At 40.9% G+C, this 21,548-nt stretch overlaps 1 protein-coding gene across 1 annotated transcript in view; it reads right to left on the bottom strand.

The window, feature by feature from the left end:
* TRABD2B (TraB domain containing 2B) overlaps window positions 1–21,548 on the bottom strand; it is a 339,205-nt gene that overhangs the window by 25,382 nt on the left and 292,275 nt on the right. The window contains exon 6 of the mRNA XM_073544369.1: window positions 10,486–10,725. Within this exon, the coding sequence (XP_073400470.1) occupies window positions 10,486–10,725 (240 nt within the window). The remainder of the gene's footprint in view (window positions 1–10,485; window positions 10,726–21,548) is intronic.

The raw sequence follows: 21,548 nt of genomic DNA, 5'->3' as shown, positions 1-21,548 counted from the left end.
GAAAGAGTCTACACAGAGTGAAATTAAAAGGTAGATTTTTTTTTAAGCCCTTTAAGGACATCTATTATCCAGCAAAATAATAGCCAGGCCCGACTTTGCTGTAACCGCGGAAACCTAATTTAAAAAAATTTGGATTCAGACAAGTTTGAATTTTTGTAAAATTTGACATAAATTTGATTTGTCTTGAGCCAGTTTGATCAACTTTAATACATACATATAGCATAAACATGCCGTAGCAGAGTATTGAGAAAAGAAGCTACAGCAGTCATCTCACAGCACTCGTCTTGGAATATGTTGGGTCAAGAGAAAAGGTAAAGAAAGAGTCTACACAGAGTGAAATTAAAAGGTAGATTTTTTTTTAAGCCCTTTAAGGACATCTATTATCCAGCAAAATAATAGCCAGGCCCGACTTTGCTGTAATCGCGGAAACCTAATTTAAAAAAAATTGGATTCAGGCGAGTTTGAATTTTTGTAAAATTTGACGCGAATTTGATTTGACTCGAGCCAGTTTGCTCAACTTTAATTGATACATAGAGCATAAACATGCCCTCGCAGAGTACTGAGATGACAGCAGTCATCTGACAGCACTCATGTTGAGATATGTTGAGTCAAGAGGAAAGGTGAAGAAAGACCCATCTGTATATATTCTTTGTAGGGGAAAGAGTGAGCGGCAAGATCTTCAAGGAACTTCTTACTTCCATACAAGAAAACAACATTGTGCCTGCCATGATCGTTAAGTTGGACTTAAGGACTTTTTACATTTTTCCTTTATCATTCGTGATTAGAGATGAGTGAACATGTTCAGAAATCAATCGCCAAACATAAATTCGGCACGAATACGGCACATTCGGATTCATGATCGGTAACACAAGCATTTTTCTTAAAATTGAAAAATGGCCGTAACATTCGGTAAAACATAGAATGAAAAACAGCAATTGATGTGCCGCATTCAGTAAAATCACAGCGTGACAGGTTAGAATAGAATAGATAGAGTAGATATATACATATAGTTACACACATATATATTCGGCAATTTAATCGACGATTAAATCGGCAAATATTGCAAATTCGGAGATCGTGAGCCGAACCGAACATTGAAATATTCTCTGTTTGTGATTTCACCTCTCGCACTGTATGTTATTGGTGCTTTGCTTGGCCCACATGTGCTTATATTTGTTTCCCATTTGATATCTAACACAAACATGTGGGCCGACTGGACTCTCAATGAGATCAGATGCCATCTAAAGTGGGGGCAAATGAGAAAAAAATGCAGAAATTGATGATGATGGAAGCTATTTCTCAAATATTTTCCGCTGTAAAAATAAAAAAAAAGGAAAATGTTGGACTTCAAAAAAAAAAAAAAAAACAACTTCAGCTGAAAGCACTTTTACCAAATGGAAACGATTACCCTGTTCTCATCTGATAAATAGCTGATATGATGAGAGGCAGTTTTGTTACCAGAAGAAAAGGAGTCAAAAGATCAGAATTTGTTACATAAAATGACGAAAGATTGTTTAATTTGACAGATGTGTCCTGGTTGTATAACTCATTGAATATGGAGAGCGCAAAGGTCCGATCTGTAGAAAGTTACTGACATGATAGAAGACACAATGCCCATTGCTCTACATTAAAATTCATTATTCCTTATTCATTTTTAGATTTATGCACTAGTAGAGACTAAAGCATAGGTGCATCTATGAGCGTAATACATCAGGGAAGCCATATGAATAAAGAGGTTGGCCAAGATTGGAAAATCATGACTGACGTCTTCCAGAAACAGTGTCAATTGTGTGCATCATTTATGTCATTGGAGATGAGCTGCAAAACCAGACACGACTCATAGAAGACAGCCATGTTTTTCTAATCTTGGACAGCACCATCAATCCAACCAGCAGGAGTAAGCAGTAAAGCAGTATTCATAAGTTTCTCAACCCCATTGATCTTGAGAACTTGGCTCCACAATGGCCTGTTCGAATTGACCGCTGACTATTACGCATGTGTGCCACCGCTTTGTTCATTCTCTATGTAACTACTGGAAATAGCAAGGTACAGTATTTGGCTTTCTCCATCAATCCCATAGAGAATGAAAGGTAGGGTGGTGCATGTGTGTGTATGGCCAGCACTCCATTCTGATGGGGTTTGTTAGAGACCCATTTTCAGAATCCTGCGTTTGAACCACTAGCAATCAAAAAGTTATTACCTATCCAGTGGATCTGTGATTTAATACATTTTGTGAACTACCCTTTAAAGACTTGCAGATTTAACGCATGTACCACACATGGATATGATCTTGGGCACGTAAATTTACGACCCTTTAACCATTTACTATCGACCCCCTGTCGTTAGATGGTGCAGATCCTCAGTGTACATTGGCATCTTTTTTGCATCATTGCAATATGGCTCCTTACACGTGTCTTCCATATTGTAAGTAATAGCTCTAGCTCTTAGGCAAAGTTCTGATCCGGGCTGTTAAGTCTTTGGTCATGGTCAATTACTGAGGCAAGATTAAAAGGAACTCAACCAACGACTGGGGGGCAAGGTGTTACTCCCCTGCAGCCTGTATCATGAAAGACACAGAGTGTAAAGTATTAGCAGATAGAAGTACAGTACACACAGTGTCAGAATGGCGTAGAAAGAGCCCACTAGTAATATTAATTCTAGGGGCCCAAGGTTTAGCTACATGTAAATATTATATTACTCTCCTTCACAAATTTCCCTGTGCTTCTACATAATAACAATCTATGTTGTTTGTCAAATCAATGATACTGTCATGACTTAGCTGGGGCGCCCTAGATCACCCTATTCCCCGGGATACTTCTGAAGGTGAAGATGCCAGGGCCACCACCCTTGCCTTATCTCCTGAATCAGCCCTCCACCTGTTCTCTTCCCCCACCCAAGAAAAAGGGGCACTACGATGCACCGCAGTACACCAACCTGACAGCAACACGAACAAGGGTAAACTGAAAATGGCAAGCATACAAATATTCACTTATATATAGCAGAGGAATGCACTGGGGATTGGAGGTTGAGGATAAACAGTAAGTAAGAGGAAGGAAGGGAATTATCACAGTTACAAACCCATGCAACAGTCACAGATAACTCCTCCAAATTCCTTCTCATATAAACACCTCTCCACCAAGCCATGCAGCATAAGCTAAGTCTGACATGGGTTTGAATCAGGACACAGATTATATAGGGGATGGGAGTGGCTAATCCAGCTCAGCTGAGAACTCAGACTCCCAGCGTTTCCAACATGGCCGATTAACCCCTGTTCTGTTAAAAGAAATAAACACCATTTAAAAGAAAGAGAAGTGCTTCTTTTTAGCGTGGAAGTAGGAGAAAATAGACCCTGTGGTTCTCTGGCTCCTCGCTGTTGTGATAACCCCATGACAGATACAGGCTTTGTCTGTACATAGAGCATTAAATTTATTAGACCAACTACTGTTCATGTTGGGGGATAAATGGTTTACTCCTGCACAGTGGCCCACTGGAGGATTTACCGGTTCTCCAGTGGGCCAGTCTGCATATGAGTACAAATAAACTAAAAGCCTACACATATTAGAATTAAACAGGTGAAACATGAATAGTATAAAATGTAAAAAAACTCACCAAATTCATACAATTTTTTTTCTATATCTACACCTCAATAAATGATGTAAATTACACAGTATAGGGACAAGAAACAATGTCAAAAAAGTAATGTAATTACTTTTTATACAGTCTCATCTATGAATAAAAAAAAAGAAAGTGTTATAGCTTCTGAATTGCAGAGAGACAAAAAATGAAAATCTTTACCTGGTCACTAAAGGGAACCTGTCACTTGATTCATGCTTCCCAAATCATGGGCAGGATGAATCAGAGCCTGACTGGACGATCGCTACATCGAAGGTCTCCCCCCACCGCTTGAAGTAATTGTCAGGTCTCTTCTATGTACACAGCGCTATGTAATATGATGATTGCAATATATTAAGAGGATATCAGCTTTGATTGGAGTCTTTCTTTAAAAAACTTAATCTCTTCACCCGTGGGGGCAATGTTCCATTTTTCTTTTTTTCCTTCCCTTCTTCCCAGAGCCTTAACTTTTCAATTTTTCCATCAATATATCATACTAGCTATGAACCCGTTCTACACCCGGGTGGCGAGCAATTTTATTGGTATATGGTCTCCCATCCTGCTATGTGCTGCCACCCTCCTATTCTGGTACGCATGGCACCCCTCATTCCTATCCTGGTATGCATGGTACCCTCACCGCCCCCCCAATCCTGGTATGCATGGCACCCCATTCTTCATCCTGGTATGCATGGTCCCCTCACCCCCCCAAGCCTGGTATGCATGGTACTCTCTCATCCCTATCCTGGTATGCATGGTCCCCTCAGCACCTATCCTGGTATACATGGTCCCCTCAGCCCCTATCCTGGTATGCATGATCCCCTCACCCCCAATCCTGATATGCATGGTCCTCTCAACTCCTATCCTGGTATGTATGGGCCCCTCACCCCCTATCCTGGTATGCATGGTCCTCTCATCCCCCAATCCTGGTATGCATGGTCCTCTCACCCACCAATCCTGGCATGCATGGTACTCCCTCATCCCTATCCTGGTATGCATGGTCCCCTCACCCCACTATCCTGGTATGCATGGTACCCGTCATCCCTATCCTGGCATGTATGGTCCCCTCACCCCCTATCCTGGTATGCATGGTACCCCTCATCACCCAATCCTGTTATGTATGGTTCCCTCACCCCCTCATCCTGGTATGCATGGTACCTCTCATCCCCCAATCCTGGTATGCATGGCCCCCTCACCCCCCAATCATGGTATGCATGGTCCTCTCACCCCCCCATCCTGGTATGCATGGTACCCCTCATCCCCCAATCCTGGTATGCATGGTCCTCTCACCCCCCCAATCCTGGTATGCATGGTCCTCTCACCCCCCCATCCTGGTATGCATGGTCCTCTCACCTCTCCTCTCCAATCCTGGTATGCATGGTCCTCTCACCTCTCCAATCCTGGTATGCATGGCCCCCTCACCCCCCACATCCTGGTATGCATGGCCCCCTCACCCCCAATCCTGGTATGCATGGCCCCCTCACCCCCCAATCATGGTATGCATGGTCCCCTCACCCCCCATCTTGGTATGCATGGTACCCCTCATCCCCCAATCCTGGTATGCATGGTCCTCTCACCTCCCCAATCCTGGTATGCATGGCCCTCTCACCCCCAATCCTGGTATGCATGGCCCCCTCACCCCCCTATCCTGGTATGCATGGGCCTCTCACCCCCCAATCCTGGTATGCATGGCCCCCTCACCCCCCAATCCTGGTATGCATGGCCCCCTCACCCCCCTATCCTGGTATGCATGGGCCTCTCACCCCCCTATCCTGGTATGCAAGGTACCCCTCACTCCTATTAATACTACACACATACACAAAAAAAACAATAAACATTTATACTCACCCTTTTTTCTTTTGCTCCAACGCTGTCACGTTCTGCTGGAGGCCAGGGCAGGAGTGCGGCCAGAATCGCACATGCCCTGCCCATAGCGCTGTCCGGCGCCATATTGCTGAAGACAGACTGCAAGTGTGTCTTCAGTAAAATGGCGCCGGATCGCGCTATGCGCATTCGCAATTCCGGCCGCACTCCTACCCCGAAAAGAAGCGCCGCGGCAACGCTCCTCCCGGTCAGGTAAGTATGGCGTCGGAGATGGCGGTATGCAATGTGTACGGTACCGCCATCTCCGGCCCGGCTCCATACACACTCCTCACCGCTGGCTGCCTCACTCTGTCTGGAGCCAGACTGCACAGTCGCATCGCGCAGACTATAAAGGCTTCGGACAGAGTGACGCTTACATCGTTATATAATACATGAGGGCTTGATTTTTTGCAGGATAAGGAATATTTTTGAATGATTCCTTAGATTTTACCATATAGTGTACTGGAAAAAGGGAAATAAAATTCCAAGTGCGGTGAAAGTGTAAAAAAGTGCAATTCCACAATTGTTTGGTTTTTTTTTGTTTACGATGTGCAATGTATGGTAAAACTGATCTTGTAATATCATTCTCCAGGTCAGTACAAGTACGTAGATACTAAACATGTATAGTTTATTTTCTACATAGTGAAAAAAATTCAGAAATTTGTATGAAAAAAATTTTTTGGGAGTTTGTCGCCATTTTCCGAGACCAATAATGTTCTCATTTTTCGTGACTTGGGGCTGGGTGATGGCTTATTTTTTTCGGCTTGAGCTGACATTTTTATTGACACCATTTTTGGGTAGATACAATATTTTGATTGCCTGTTATTGTGTTTTATTGTAATGTTGTGGAGACAAAAAAAAATCATTTTTCTGAAGTTTTGATTTTTTTTCTCATTACACCGTTTACCAATTAGATTAATTTGTTTTATATTTATATTTCTGAACGCAGCGATTCCAAATATGTGTATTTTTTTATTGATTTATTTTTAATGGGGCAAAAGGGGGGTGATTTGAACTTTTGCGTTTTTTATATATTTTCTACAAAATTTTTTTATTTTTTACTTTATTCAATAGTCCTCTTAAGAGTCTTGAAGCAGTGATCGTCCAATCGCTTGTACTATACATAGAAGGGCTTAAGACATGCTATGTGTAACAGAAATCATCATCTCCTCTGAATGCCGACCACAAGCCGGCATTCACAGAAGCATTGTAATTACAGGTCCCTGGCTGCCATGACAATCCATTGGCACCTTGCGATCACGTGACGGGGTGTCTTTGGGCAAAACTTGTGATTGACAGCGGCATGTGACTTGCGACTTGTGATTGATAGCGGCATGTGACTTGTTAACAGCCACGGGTGGATCTCGGGTCCACCCGCAGCTGTTAGAAACACTTGATGGCTGATTAAATCAGCCAATAATTGCAGGGAAAGATGCGGCTCAGCTCTGAAGCCCGCATCAAAGGCAGGGACACGTTCATGAAGGGGTTAATAATACGTTTGAAGCAAAATACTATAAGAAGCTTTAAAAGTCTCACTAAAAATTAGCAAAACTGATAGCTAAGCTATTTGTTGCTCTCCATGACCCTAAACGATAGACAGGAAGGGGGCAAATACTTTTTTCCTGTGGATGTGAACTACTTTTTGCTTGGATCAGATACATTTAAAATCATGAATCGGTCTTAATAGTTTTTTTTTGCGTAAGGCTGATTTCACACTTGCGTTTTTTTCCTATCTTTTACATGGGTGCGCGCATACACATGCATTTGTACGCGTTTGTATGAGCATGCATTTTTTTGTAGTGTGCGCTCGGGCGCACAAAATGCATCTTGTTGCATTTTTTGTGCGTTCGACCTGTCCAAAAAAAACGCATGTGTACGCAATGCATTTTTTTTCACCCAAACACCCATTATAGTCTATGGGTGCACTGACGTGCATAGTAGTGCGCACGTCAGCGCAAAAAAAAGCATGTGTTTTTTTAAAAAATGTGCCTAAACTCGCAAAATAACGCACACAAACGCATGATGCGTTTTTTATGTGCGTTTGCACTGTGCACGGTGCGCAGCGCCAGAAAAAAACGCAAGTGTGAAAGTAGCCTAAGGATGTAAGGAGAAAAAGTATCTCAGCTGGAATTAAAAAAAAAATAATGATAGTGAAAATAAAAAGCGTCAAATCCGCCATATGGCGAGGCATGAGCTCACCGCAAACTCCCGGTTAGAGTCGTGCCGTCTGGCTTTCAGGAGGAAATTATTTTCCTATGTTAATGAAAAGGTATCGCATTCCATCTCTCTGTTATGGAAACAGATCTGATTCATACGGGGAAATTTACCTTTCAGAGGCAGTCAGAGGAAATTAAATGTTTAGTTGTAACGGCAACATTTAGATATTTGCAATGAAGTAAGAAACACGGCGCGATTAAATGACATAACAGAGGCACCGGATATCTCAGCAGTCAAGGAGTCAGGACCTAGGACTCAGAGACGACTGTGTCGTAAAGGTTGTGGAATAAATCTGGTGAAGTGAGGTTAGGAAGGTCTACCCAAGTTCTTCTCAAAGGCTCCATGACATCTATTGAAGAAAGTCTCCAGAGTTGAAATGTTCTCCACAGGAATAAACTTTAAAGGGTCACTGGAAGTATAATGTAAATTATGGACGAAAATAGAGGATGGGGGCTTGGATGACACTGATCAATATGCGCCGACCTTCACAACTCAATATGAGAACTGGAGGACTTGGGGAACAGATTCACTTCTTCCTTTTCTTGTTTACTAAGATGGCACTGCTCATGAAGCCAACCTGAGTTGAAGCTACAGATGTGTCCTTCCTTAAAGGAGTTTTACAGCCTTGGCCTACAAGTCTTCAGTCAGGCTATATGACTACAGACTTGTGAATCCTCACATTTCGCGCTTTGAGGATTCTTCAATGTCGACACTGGGAGTCATGTTACCGCAAGTATGTGATTTGCATACTCTCGGCCACATTACGACTAGTTGTGTCCTGCATTGCTCAATATACTTGCATTGAGTAAGGCCGTGCATGTCTAGTTGGCACTTAACTGCATGTATGCGAATCACGTGCTTGCAGTCACGTGTCCACCACTCTTGGAGGAGGTGCATGACCTTGGCTTCATCCATCATCTTTGGGACTCACGGAAAAAGCCGAACTCTGTGCTCAGCAAAGAAGAGAGTGGAGGCCGTGACGTGGACCTCCACCCCATTCCGGATGGTGCTGCAGAACTTGATTTTTAGGGTTCCAGAGCCTCATTATGGGGAGTCATGGGAGTCTAAGCAGTTAAACTCCAGCGATTAAGCAAGTGATTCCCTCTCTCATGTAGATAGAGAATAATTTGATTTTTTGGGGGGAGAATAAAGCTTTGACATTCTTCTTGGTTTTAAACATCCCAAGATCTGTGGCATGAAAAGACTAGGTTTTAAAAAATACATAAAAGACATGATTTTACTATATTTGGTAGAAATTTATGCTATGTGTGTCTATACGTGGCTTTGCTGATATGTCAGGTTATGGTATTGAAATTGTATCATGAGAAATTGGAGTCCTTAAAGGGAATCTGTCACCAGGTTTTGAGTGGAGTCTGAGAGCAGCATAATGTTGAGGCAGAGACACTGATTCCAGGAATGTGTCACTTACTGGACTGCTTGGTGCTGTTTGGATAGAATCTTTGTTTTCTCCGCTGTACATTTAGTAGTGATCAGAATGCTGAGCTGTGCATAACCCCGCCCACACCTCTAATTGGTAGCTTACTGTGAACACTGTGCAAGCTGCCAATCAGTTGTGGGGGCGGGGTTGCAATGATTAGCTGGACTGCCTTGCAAGTAACACCTAATACTTTAATGATAATCTCCTGCTCATAAAATACTGATTGTATTAAAACTACAGCACACTACATTTTTCTGCTCTTAAATAGTGAAAACCTGCTAACAGATTCATTTTAATGAAATTTGGGCAAACGTAAAGGAGGACACCTCTGTACAGTCTTCACAGCTTCTCAGTGTTCCCCCTCCTCCTGCTGCTGAATTTTCATCTATCTAGTCTGATTGATGGCTCCTCAGTGTCCCTCCTCCCTGTTACTGAATCTTCATCTATCTAGTCTGATTGATGGCTCCTCAGTGTCCCTCCTCCCTGCTACTGAATCTTCATCTATCTAGTATGATTGACACCTCCTCAGTGTTCCTACTCAATGCTGCATAATTTACACCCACCACACTGATTGACTGTTCTTCAGTGTCCCTCCATCCTGCTGATGCTGAATCTCCACCTACCTAGCTTGTTAAACTCTCAAAGTCCCTCCTCCCTGCTTCTGCTGAAACTTAACATGACTTAGTACAACCTGCAGCTGTCCGTCAAACTCATGAGCTTTCTCACTCTTCAGATGGACTCATAAAAGGCTAGTTTTTATAGCAGGATTGTACAGCAGTTCTTGTATTGCTTTTTAAAGTAAAAACACCAGCTACATCAGGTCTCAGAGCCAATTTTTGTACTCAATAAAGTATACCATCTGTATTGTAAAATCTGAGGGAAAAATCCACTTTGTGTATAATTTTAACTATTCCTAAACAAATTCAACCTTATCTAACAAACTTCATCATCTTATTTCAAATAGATGATGCTTCTCCATCAGTGGTCCTTAACTTTGCAGACTTCTATTAAAAAATTTTTCCTGGCATCCAGTGGAATCTGACAACACATTTTTGCTGACCAACCCAAGCATTGACCACACATTCACAAGTATCATGTGCCTTCTTAGGTGGTCTCCTACAAGAACACCCACCACCGCTCCCTCAAGGTCCTTCCCATTCTACTAATCCTTATTCATGCTATGAAACATTATCATCTACACCATAAAAAACATGAAGGCTCCTACCCTGAATATGAGAACATTTGCTAAAACATGAGAACTCTCAGGAGATATACAGATTGATGAAGAATGAAACCGGGATGTCAAAACTCTGTTGACTTGACTTCTCCTATTAATGGATTGCAGAAGATTTACAAACCTGTCATCCAACCTGACCCAGAGGTCATTAAACTGCCGCCTGCGTTGGTTCCTGTGGTGTTTCCTGTGCCAATTGTTCTGTTTCCCAAATTCTTCCAGTTGACTAATACTGTCTGGTAGAAGGAGATGCGGTGGCAGCATTTCCTCATCGCCCTCATCGGGAAAAGATGACGTGGATGGCATGTGGTCAAAATACCTCAACGAAGGGAAATCCGTTGTCTGCTCCTCAGCCGGATTGGGTCTGAAAAATAGAAATAAAGCTTTAAGTATATTGACACTTTTCATAAAAACATTATTATTAACATTAGTAGCAATAAGTGAAGAACAAGAGAATTCCATACTGATTTCTTGAATCTAGTATGTTTTAGGATTTTTTCTTTTTTATTAAAAAAGGGCCACTCTTGTCTATAGTCTGTATCGGGTATATAAAGCCAAAGCCATTCCCTAAAATGCAGTAGAGAAGTAATAATGGATTCTGCACCATCCTCTTTGTAAAATCCAGGTTTGCTCACTTGCCCAAGTTTATATGTACAGTATATCTGATGACATTTAGCCAGGACACCGAGTAATTTTCAGTTTGCTTCTTTGTCATGACTAGTTCTATAGGAAAAAGGAGGATATTCCAGCAATCACACTTCCAAATTAGCAGAAAAAAAGACCAGTGATACTTAAGTCCTAAAACTACACACAAAGCAAAAGAGGACATCCTGGCAAAAATAACAAAAATGTCAATCTCCTACGCGTTTCAAACCGTCATGTTTGACCAGTTCTCACTCATGAGAAGCTCTGAAGAGGGACAGAAGTGCCCACAAAATAGGGCAATACCATCTGATAAAGGATAAGTGATGGTAGCTTGCTTTTTTACACCTTGAGAAAGGCGCCGGTCCGGTGTAGAAACGCGTTGATATTACTAAAAACCAATTTGGAATCCCAAGGCTCTTCTTTAACTCAGGGTAGCCCACCTGAACATGCCAGTTTCCATTTTTTGAGAAATTCTTACTCACGGTACATGATGGTTTCGAAATCGAAAATTTTTAAACGGACTTCATAAAATATCTGGGGTTTTTTACGATAATTTGATTGGTGGACTACCCTCCTTTATTGGAGGAATATCTCTGTTTTTTATGATAATTGAGTGGTGGACTTCCCTCCTTTTTCGATGGAATATCTCTGTTTTTTACGATAATTGAGTGGTGGACTTCCCTCCTTTTTCGATGGAATATCTCTGTTTTTTACGATAATTGAGTGGTGGACTTCCCTCCTTTTTCGGTGGAATATCTCTGCTTTTTACGATAATTGAGTGGTGGACTTCCCTCCTTTTTCGGTGGAATATCTCTGTTTTTTTGATAATTGAGTGGTGGACGTCCCTCCTTTTTCGGTGGAATATCTCTGTTTTTTTTGATAATTGAGTGGTGGACTTCCCTCCTTTTTCGGTGGAATATCTCTGTTTTTTTTGAAAATTGAGTGGTGGACTTCCCTCCTTTTTTGGTGGAATATCTCTGTTTTTTTGATAATTGAGTGGTGGACTTCCCTCCTTTTTCGATGGAATATCTCTGCTTTTTACGATAATTGAGTGGTGGACTTCCCACCTTTTCTGATGGAAATATTTTCGTATGTATCAGAGTTCCTTTGTCCTTGCACCACTTATGGATCCAATATCATAGGAAGGAATTTCATATGAGGTGAGAAGAAGAAATATACATATTCTTTTCGGGTAACTTCGAGATGACTCCATAGGACAGGACTTTAGTACTTGCCTAAGTTGCTTTTGCAGGTAAACCATGTGCAATATTAGATGTGCTACATCAGCTTTTTTTCGTGCACGCAGCAGTCTACCAGACGAAAGATCAAAAGCTCGTCTATAATGTATCGCTTGTTCTTACGCAGCAAGTGATGTCAGTACAATAACACATCATCGCGAGCGGTTTAATGCACATTTCTAAGACTAAAAATGAAAATATAAGTCGTTATTATGACATCCGTCTAGACTGAAACACTTCATCCCAAATTCATATGACAGAAGTCAGACGTCTTTGCTAGTTACAACCAAAAAGAACAAAAATCTAAAAATGATTAATAAAACCTAGTAGTTCCTAGATTATATTCAGTGTACCTTTAATTCCACATCTAATGTGAACCTGCTGTGGTTCTGTTTAGATGAAAATTATGTAATTCCACTTATTTTTTACAAATTTTGAGATTGGGGTATTAACACCCGGGGTTTAAGCTGGTCGTAGACTTACTCATTTTGATTTAAAATGGATAAACAAGAATAATTTTTTTTTAGATCAACCAAAGTCCCATCAATAAAAAAATATTTGATTTCAACAATATTTAACTCTGTATTGTCAATAATATCCAAATATGCATGAAACCCATAAAAATAATTCAGGATATTAAAACTTAACCATTAAGCTAGGTCCACGTGGAGTAGTTTTATGTGGACTTTTGAAAGTTAAAAATTTGGGTAAAAAAATGGTTTCAAAATCCAAGTTTTTCCGATGTTTTTCAATTTTTCCATGCGTTTGGGTTTTTATTCATTTGATTTTATTGCCTTTCTTCCGCAAGAATCTACTCAAAAACTGACATGTTTCTTATTTTTCGTGATGAAAAATACACTTGAAAAAAAAACAGTACCATGTGTGTATTTTCCATTTGAAACCAATAGAAAGCTTTTTTAAAGTATTTTTTTTTATTTGGATTTTGGTGCAGAATCTGCACCAAACTCCAACCAAAGTAGATCCGCTATAAAATCTTTTACAAAATTTACATTGAAAGCTCAAGATATTCCTTCAATATGCTTTGGATGACTTTCACTGGGAAATTCACATTGCTGTTGAAACAATAAGTTTATTTCCAAGAAGGATTTTTTGCGGAATCTGATTTTGAAGTCAACAGGCTGCAAAAATATGTATAGAAAAAAAAACCCCAAACATCTAAGCCTCATCAAAAAACCACATCAGAACTGAAAATTTCTTAAAAATAATTAACAAAATCTAGCAGAACAATGTGACCTGGAAGTAAAAAAAATGGCATGCTCCCCTAATGAACCTCAGTTCTTCGAACACCTGTGCTTAGGGTATCTGTTGGTCTTCTCATTTAATTTTCCAATCACTGGTGGCAGTGGTCAATTGCTTCAACTCTCAGGAAGAGAAATCAAGGAGCTGGCTCTGAACAACCTCCTCTGGTTATATAAACGAGTGACCTTCGCCGTCAATCCTAGTTAACAAGTTGGTCAATGTTGAGGCCACAAAATGGCTGAACCAGTTACGTGGAAGAGAAAGCAAGGAGATCTGCGACAGACCCGAGCACCAATGGAAGAGAAACTCTAAGGGCTCGTCCAGTGAGTAAGCCATGGTGGCCTGCTTTCAAACATAAAAAGGTTGACAGCCTACTGTTTTGGGTCCATCTTCGAACAGTCTTGGCAAAGACCTCGTAGGGTTTGTGCACACAGAGAGGATTTTTTTTTAGGCACTCAAAGCCAACAAGATTTCTAGTGGAATCCACTTCAGGAAAACAATAATTTTGGGGCAGTTTTTGTATGATTTGATTGCCATTTCCTGAAGTGGTTTTGAAGAATTTTTCAAGCATGCTTGGAGACGTTTTTTCCCGAAAATGTTTTTTTTTTTTTTGCAGCCTTTTGATTGGACATTGCTTAGTTTGGAGCATTTTTCATCAGGAGATGCTTCAAAGATGTGACATGCACTTTTTTTTGCTCCCACCAGACATTTTTTTTTTCAAAACCTGAAGCAGAAGAAAAACTCTTAAAAGACCGAACCTATGAAAAACAGGACGCTTTTTGATTGAAGTGACTTGAAAGATTCTTTCAAGCATTTTTGAGCCATTTTTTAAAAGTGTATTTTGGATCAGATCTGCTAAACAAAAACTCTGTGTGCACATACCCTAATACTTTAATATCTTGGAACTTAAAATACAAGAAATGTAACGTTTGTTATTTTATGCGTCATTGTTTATAGCGAAATTGAAAATTTAAAATTTCCATATTGGTGTCTTTATATAAACTTCATATTCCCCTTGAAAACTTCCCGTACAGTAATATGTTTTTTTTTCTGTTGTGTTTGGAAAATTATGAAATAAACATTTTGACTAAAACACTTTCTAAATTCAAAGCCGAGCAGATGTTGAAAATCTGCAAAACAGATTCCAATCAAATCAAAGAAACAAAGACTCTTTAAACGGCGTGCGGTAAACAACGGTATGAAATAACCGGTAGTGGTGCAGCCGATGGAATTTCGATTGGAGAAAGCTGAGGATGCCGCTCGCACAGTAGATGAATTTAGATGGTAACTATTACCACCCAGTCATGGTTGGTAGACAATGTTCACATAAGCGTAATGCTCAGCTTAGACAGCTCCCTCTTCACACATACATAAATAGTTTGAGAACCGAGATGAGTGAAGCGCATATTTACATTACCGGCTGAGCCAGATCAGGGTAAGACAGTAAAACTTACTTTATGAATTACATCAATTTGCAAAAATGTACCGTCGTGACAGCTTAGTGCTGGAGTTTGAAAACTTTAGCTACGGGTATTTATGTAAATGGACAGGCTGTCTGGAAAACTGAACCGAGAGGTTGTGATTTTATGGGTCTTATGCCTGGCACACATTATGGACTCTCTAACAACTTTGGATATCAAACGTTTGCTAAAATACAAACTTCAGACTTAGGTCTCATTCGGATGTCCGTTTTTTGGCGTATGAGTGTTTTTCGCTGATAGCACTTGTACCTATAAAAGTTAATGAGGTAGTTCACATGTCTGTGATTTTCCGTGCAAAAATTGCATAGACTTGCCCGATTTTGATCCCAATGTCGGATCAAAAATCGGTAATGAAAATTGCAACTGAGTCCTTGTGGCCTGTAGACAAGAGACTATACAAATGTATTCTTAATGTTACTTATGTACAGTAGGTAGAGTTTGATATATTACTTCTTGGACTTGTGAAGGGATTGGAGATTATGCAATGGGCTTAGGGTTTTACGATGGCCAATGATCTGGATACCCATCAAAAAGTTTAGTCCTATATAGAAGTCACTCATATTTGGCCTTTAGTGTAACAATATATCTGCATTTTGATATGTTTTCCATTTCAGAATCAATTTATTATTAAGCTGATGATTTTGGGGCAGCTGTAGCCAACACATTTCTTGGTCTGTGTATACAAGTATATTTGAGAAATCTTGTCATAAAAATAAAAATGATGGTGTTGACTTACCAAGATGGTAAGTCATCAGGTCCAATTGATTGTGTTTTAGAGCTTAGGCCTCTTGAAAGATGATCTGGTAGTCTGGTTGAGCAAGATAATTTTCAGGACCCTGGTAAAGCAGTCACTTTGATAGTTCATGGCCATCGGACTGGAACGCCGCGGACCACGTCCTACCTCTCTTTTTGCTGGTTTGACACAATGTCACCATTGCGCTAGTCTAAAGGGTAGCCAGGAGTGTCAGCAGCTCAGAGGAGGTTCACAGGATGCTAATTCAGCAGCCATAGATTACCAAAGTGGTCACTGGACCAGGGTCATGAAAATCATTTTGCTCAACTCCCCAAATACCTGGTGTATGGGCAGTGTCAGTCAAAAATGTGTCTGCAACCTAATGGAAGAGCTGACTAGCTATAAAAGTTGTAGAGGCAGCAATTGCAACTGAGTCCTTGTGGCCTGTAGACAAGAGACTATACAAATGTATTCCTAATGTTACTTATGTACAGTAGGTAGAGTTTGATATATCACTTCTTGGACTTGTGAAGGGATTGGAGATTATGCAATGGGTTTAAGGTTTTACGATGGCCAATGATCTGGTTACCCACCAAAATGTTTAGCCCTATATAGAAGTGACTCATATTTGGCCTTTAGTGTAACAATATATCTGCATTTTGATATGTTTTCCATTTCAGAATCAATTTATTATTAAGCTGATGATTTTGGGGCAGCTGTAGCCAACACATTTCTTGGTCTGTATATACAGGTATATTGAGAAATCTTGTCATAAAAAAAAAATGATGGTTTTGATTTGTGGAACTAAAAGGCTTCAGATTGAGCAGAACCTCCAGGGCAGCACGGCTGGTAATCAATAATATACTTTGTAAAGTTGTCTCACTTAACAAAAAAGCGGATCATAACACAAAAAAATGATGATTGACATCATTGTGTCTCAAGATGTCATCCTCCACCTGGAAATTAAAAGACATCAGCAGAGAGGAGAAAATAAATTTGCATGGAATTGAATTATACTCAAACTTAAAAAAAAACAACTTCCATCCAAATGTTGAGTTTCATCAATTTGCTTTTGCATAAATTCAGCAAAATGGCATGAGCCAACATTTAGTGAGCTATTAAAGACCATCAAAATGTTATACAAAAATACTTATACTTACTACATCTTCAGATTGCCACCACTCGCACCGAAATACTTGTACCTCTCATGATGGGCCAGAAAATCCATCCTTAATGAGGCCCAGGAAGTTACAGCATCATGAAGTCACAGTGTTTGCTTAGAACTTAAACATGCATGCACAGAACCCTCCCGGACTTCAATCGAGCTGAAAGTCCCAGGCCAACATGGGAGATCGGGGGGTTTTCAGCACAAGTGGTAGTGATCTGACGATAAAGCAGGGACCAGACAGTTGACGAGGAGCAGCAGAGCGGCTGGAGAGGTGAGCATAAGAATTTATTCTTAATTTTTTACATGTTATGCTTATTATGCTCTGGGGTCTGAATAATAAGGGACATTAATTTGGAGGAGAATAAATTCTTCATGAGGAAAAACAGGTGAATTAATATTTTGACTCATCCGTTCATCTCTAGACATCAGGACTAGGTTTGGGGTCCACTTACATAATCTAGGTTAAAATACAATAAAATATGGTATAAATTTAAGACGGGAAATATTGTTTCTTCTCCCTCTTCTTACTAGAAGTATCTAAATAATGCTAAATTTAACTGTGTCCTCCATATTAGCGACCGGCTATGGCTTACAGATCCTGCACACAACAATGTTGGAATTACACATTTGGAAATCCAGGTCTTCATAAGTCGCTGCCTTATATCTTTATTACACCATGAAAAAAATCTACTACTAAAAAATTATCTACGTTTTGCCTGTGTTTGGTCCATTTCTACTATTCTGTAGTAATACAACCATGAGATAGAAATTCACAGGGGTATCGTCCAAGTATTTAACTTACAAAGTCCACATATTCTAAGGAGAACATATACATAGATAGACCAATATTCCTCATAATTTCATGGGAATCCCATTGGCCTAATCCTATTTTTGGAGTAAGGTCAAAATCTTGAGTTGGACAGGAACACAAGTAAAAATGTTTCCACGGAAATGTAGCCAGTTCAGATGGACATCAATGGCAATTCTCCCAAATATATTTTTGGAAAGTGAGCTGATAGTTTGTGCGGTACAGAAACGCGCAGGAGAACACAGCTATGACGATTTGGCCAAGTGAGATGCAAATCCAAGACGCTCATGATCTTATTGCTGCAAATGCTTCCCTATTAAAAAAAATATTTACTTTTTGCTCATCTTTGATTCATTTCGGCTATTTTCTAGTAGGGCAGCAGGTACAGTACAACCATGAGACAGAAGTTCACAGAGGTCTCGTCCAAGTATATAACATACATAGTCCACATATTCAAAGCAGAACATATACTGTATATAAATAGACCAATGTCCCTATGAAGTTAACAATTTCATGGGAAGCTCATTGATCTGTTGGTATTTTTGGAGTAGAGGGTCAAAAGCTTGAATTGGAAAGAAACCCGTAGAAAAACGGTTCAATGTATATTTAGCCAAGTCAGATGCAAACTCTTGGACATTAATGGCCACAAACCTAACCATTGACTCAAATATATTTTGGGGAAGTGATCTGATAGATTTGTGTGCGACAGAAACGCACAAGAGAACACAACCATGAAGAATTGGCCAAGTCAGATGGAGATCCAAGATATCCATGGTTCATCCATAGCTACCTTTATATTTCAGTGGGGCAGTTAATATGCGTTATTAATGTCACCTTTTTGGCAGCAGCCAGACTGAAATTTCCATTGATAGACCGCATCTGGTCGATGGTTGTACAAATAAATACCTTTGCTCTTGAGACACTGGACAAAGCTGATAGCGTGACAGCTGTGCGGCCATTCATTCACTTTTATCCCATTGTGCCAACTTCTGCACTGAAGGAGCTTTTGTATCCGTCAGAAGCGCTATTTACAAAACTCGACAAATCTATACATCCTGTTGAACTTTTTCCCTCTGGAAACATGTGCAGAGTAAAATAAATAACAGATTGAATCTGACTGCACAGATTGTATTCTCTCTTTTTTTTTTCAGGGGACCCACCGTGGAAATTGGTTGCCCTAAAAGTTTGATACTCTTCAACCTACTTTGTAGAGAAAACGTGTTTGTTTTTCTTCGCTCTCTTTCGCAACTTATCAAGATAACTCAGGTTCTGTTGAACTTTTGGATGGGTATATCACTTTTTTTTGGAGGAGGAAGAGGTTTAAAGATCTTCTTATTAGATCAACCTGACCAAACATTTAAGTCAGGTTCAAACACCATTTATGAAAGAGGGTCTCTGCTTGCACTTTCTGTTAGCAGAAGTCGATTTCAGATTTGAAGTGACTGAAATAAAAATGGTGAGCATTTAATAACATATTTACAATGGATGTTCATAACTGGCCACACTGTATATTACCATTCTTGCTAAATCTTCCTGCACATATAGGAGGCTTCTAAAAAAAAAGGAGACCTCCCCGACTCCTGGAGGAGATAGCAAATCTCTTAGGTGCCATCTCAACCCTCTGGAAAACTCCCAAAAATGAGAATTTCTGGAAGGTTTAATGAGACTAGTGCCAGAATTTTTTTTTTCATTAGATGAAGCTCTGGTGTCCAATTGCACTTTCAAAAACGGTGATGGAACGGGGCATGGCATTAAAATGGGTCACCCTGTGAAAATTTCTGGTGCAAAACTTAACATACTCCAAGATGGCCAACTCAAATACATATAACTTTAGACCACTGTTCCTCAACCTTTGATTCTCTAATAGTTCCTCAACCTTTGATTCTCTAATATTTGCACAATTAAGTACACCTCCTATAATAGGAGTTATCATTTCACAACACGTGGAGATCAACATGTTGAGGAACATTGGCCTAAGGAGTAATCGTTATTTTGCCCAAACTCAACAGTTGTCAGACAGGTCCACAGAAATCCAATATCAAAAAGAAAAATAGGGATAATTGAAGAAGATGGTGCAGGAGTTGTGTGCCCATTCTTACACCCACATGTCAATACACAGGTATAGCCATGTTTAGCGAATGTATAAAGTTATTGTAAGAAAATTGTTGTAGAACTGAAGGCCAAATTCAGTACATTATTGTAACTTACTAGTAAAGTCTTTGCCAGACAGAGATGACAAATATACACACATAAACATCTATCAACAGGGTATCATAAAATCATGATTTTTTTTCAAGACTGATTATCTCAGGATATCTTGAGCCAACTGGAAAGGTAAGGAAAGAGACATCTAAATGTCATTTTCAGGACATTGTCTCCACTTCCTCCACACATGTGTGGGGAAGGTGACTTGACGGACTTGACTGAAGGGAGAAGGGATGGTTTGTGCACTGTAGACGGACATTGGTAATGAAAGAAGGGAAACAGCTGCGAGAAGATAGAACAGAAGTGCAGTACCTGGATTTGACCACAAGATGGCAGGGGGGAGCGTAGAACAGGACTTGACAGCAGCTTAGGGCTACAAAACCGCTTAGTCATGGGGGGCGGGGAGATAGGAACCCAGAAGGCAAATTCCTGAGGAAGGGGATAAATAGGACAGGGTTCCAGGCTAGGCTAGTCCTGGGAAGAGCTCAGGAGGAGAAGACTCAGTACGGAGGACAGACGATGGTGGAGAGCTCGACAAGGGGACTGACAGGAAGAGACAGTCAGGGGGGTGGCCCTGGCACAAAGAACCGCAGGACAGACGAGGCCCCGGGGGTACCGATTGGACGACGACCCCGGACTGGTGAAGCGCTGGCTGTAGATAGGCCTAGGGCAGCCCCAGCGAAAGATCCGCGAGGAACATCACTACGACTGAAGAAAGGTGAAGGTACCCGGGCCTGAATACAGAGAGCTGTAAAGGTGCTGCGGTGTATTGCTACGGTCGTCAGGAATGTGAGGAACTGAAATACTTTCCCAGCACAGATGACTAGTTACCTCAATTTATGTTGTATTTACATGCAATGACCTTATCTGGTGGGGGAATATGTGCCTTTCTTTCTCTCGGCAAGGGGGACACTTGGGTTCACACCACTCCAAATTGGTCGGAGACTTCACTGGCTGTGAATTCAATGTACATTGGTTAGGGGGTTGGGAGTAGAGTTGAGATACTTGATGGGGGAGTGCAGTTGTGTCTGGGGATCTGAAGCGAAAGGAGCAGAGTTAAGGCCGCTCCTGGAACCCATGAATGGACTATCGAACTTGGAACTAAGTTTTCTCGGGCTTCGGTCGTGAGATCTATATTCCCCTAGGAATTATCCCATGGACTATTTTTACTGACTTGTTGCTGATCCCGTGGACTGGGGGCATTACATTGGGGTCATCTACCTGGACTTACTGAAATGCTTGTATGGATACAAATAAAACTTGTTGCATCGCTAACCTGCCTAGGTGATTACTAACACCCACAACTCTAGATCTTCACAAGTGGTGGCAGTGGTGGGATCACCTATCTCTGAACAGCGTAACAGAGAAAGTTACTGATGGTGACTTGGCAGAAGAGATGGCAGACTCCATCTACAAGAGACTCAAGTAGGAGCAGCTGAGAGCCCTGTGCTCTGGGAGAGAGCTGGAGTGGTCGATGGCGGACAACCGGATGGCCCTAATACAATGCTTGGACGAGTGGGATCGAGAACACCCACAGGAGGAGATCAGTCCAGATGTAGAAGAGGACAGCCCAGTGGACGGACAACAGCCGCGGGCAATCATTCCGATGGCAGAGGATGGATTGACCGAGTTGGGGCGGGTGCTGGCTG

The sequence above is a fragment of the Dendrobates tinctorius genome, unplaced genomic scaffold, assembly GCF_039654945.1.
Source record: "Dendrobates tinctorius isolate UK_male_01 unplaced genomic scaffold, ASM3965494v1 ptg000138l, whole genome shotgun sequence".
NCBI classification, from domain to species: domain Eukaryota; kingdom Metazoa; phylum Chordata; class Amphibia; order Anura; family Dendrobatidae; genus Dendrobates; species Dendrobates tinctorius.
The sequence above is the reverse complement of the archived record's forward strand: the minus strand, read 5'-3'. Positions and strand labels throughout refer to the sequence as shown.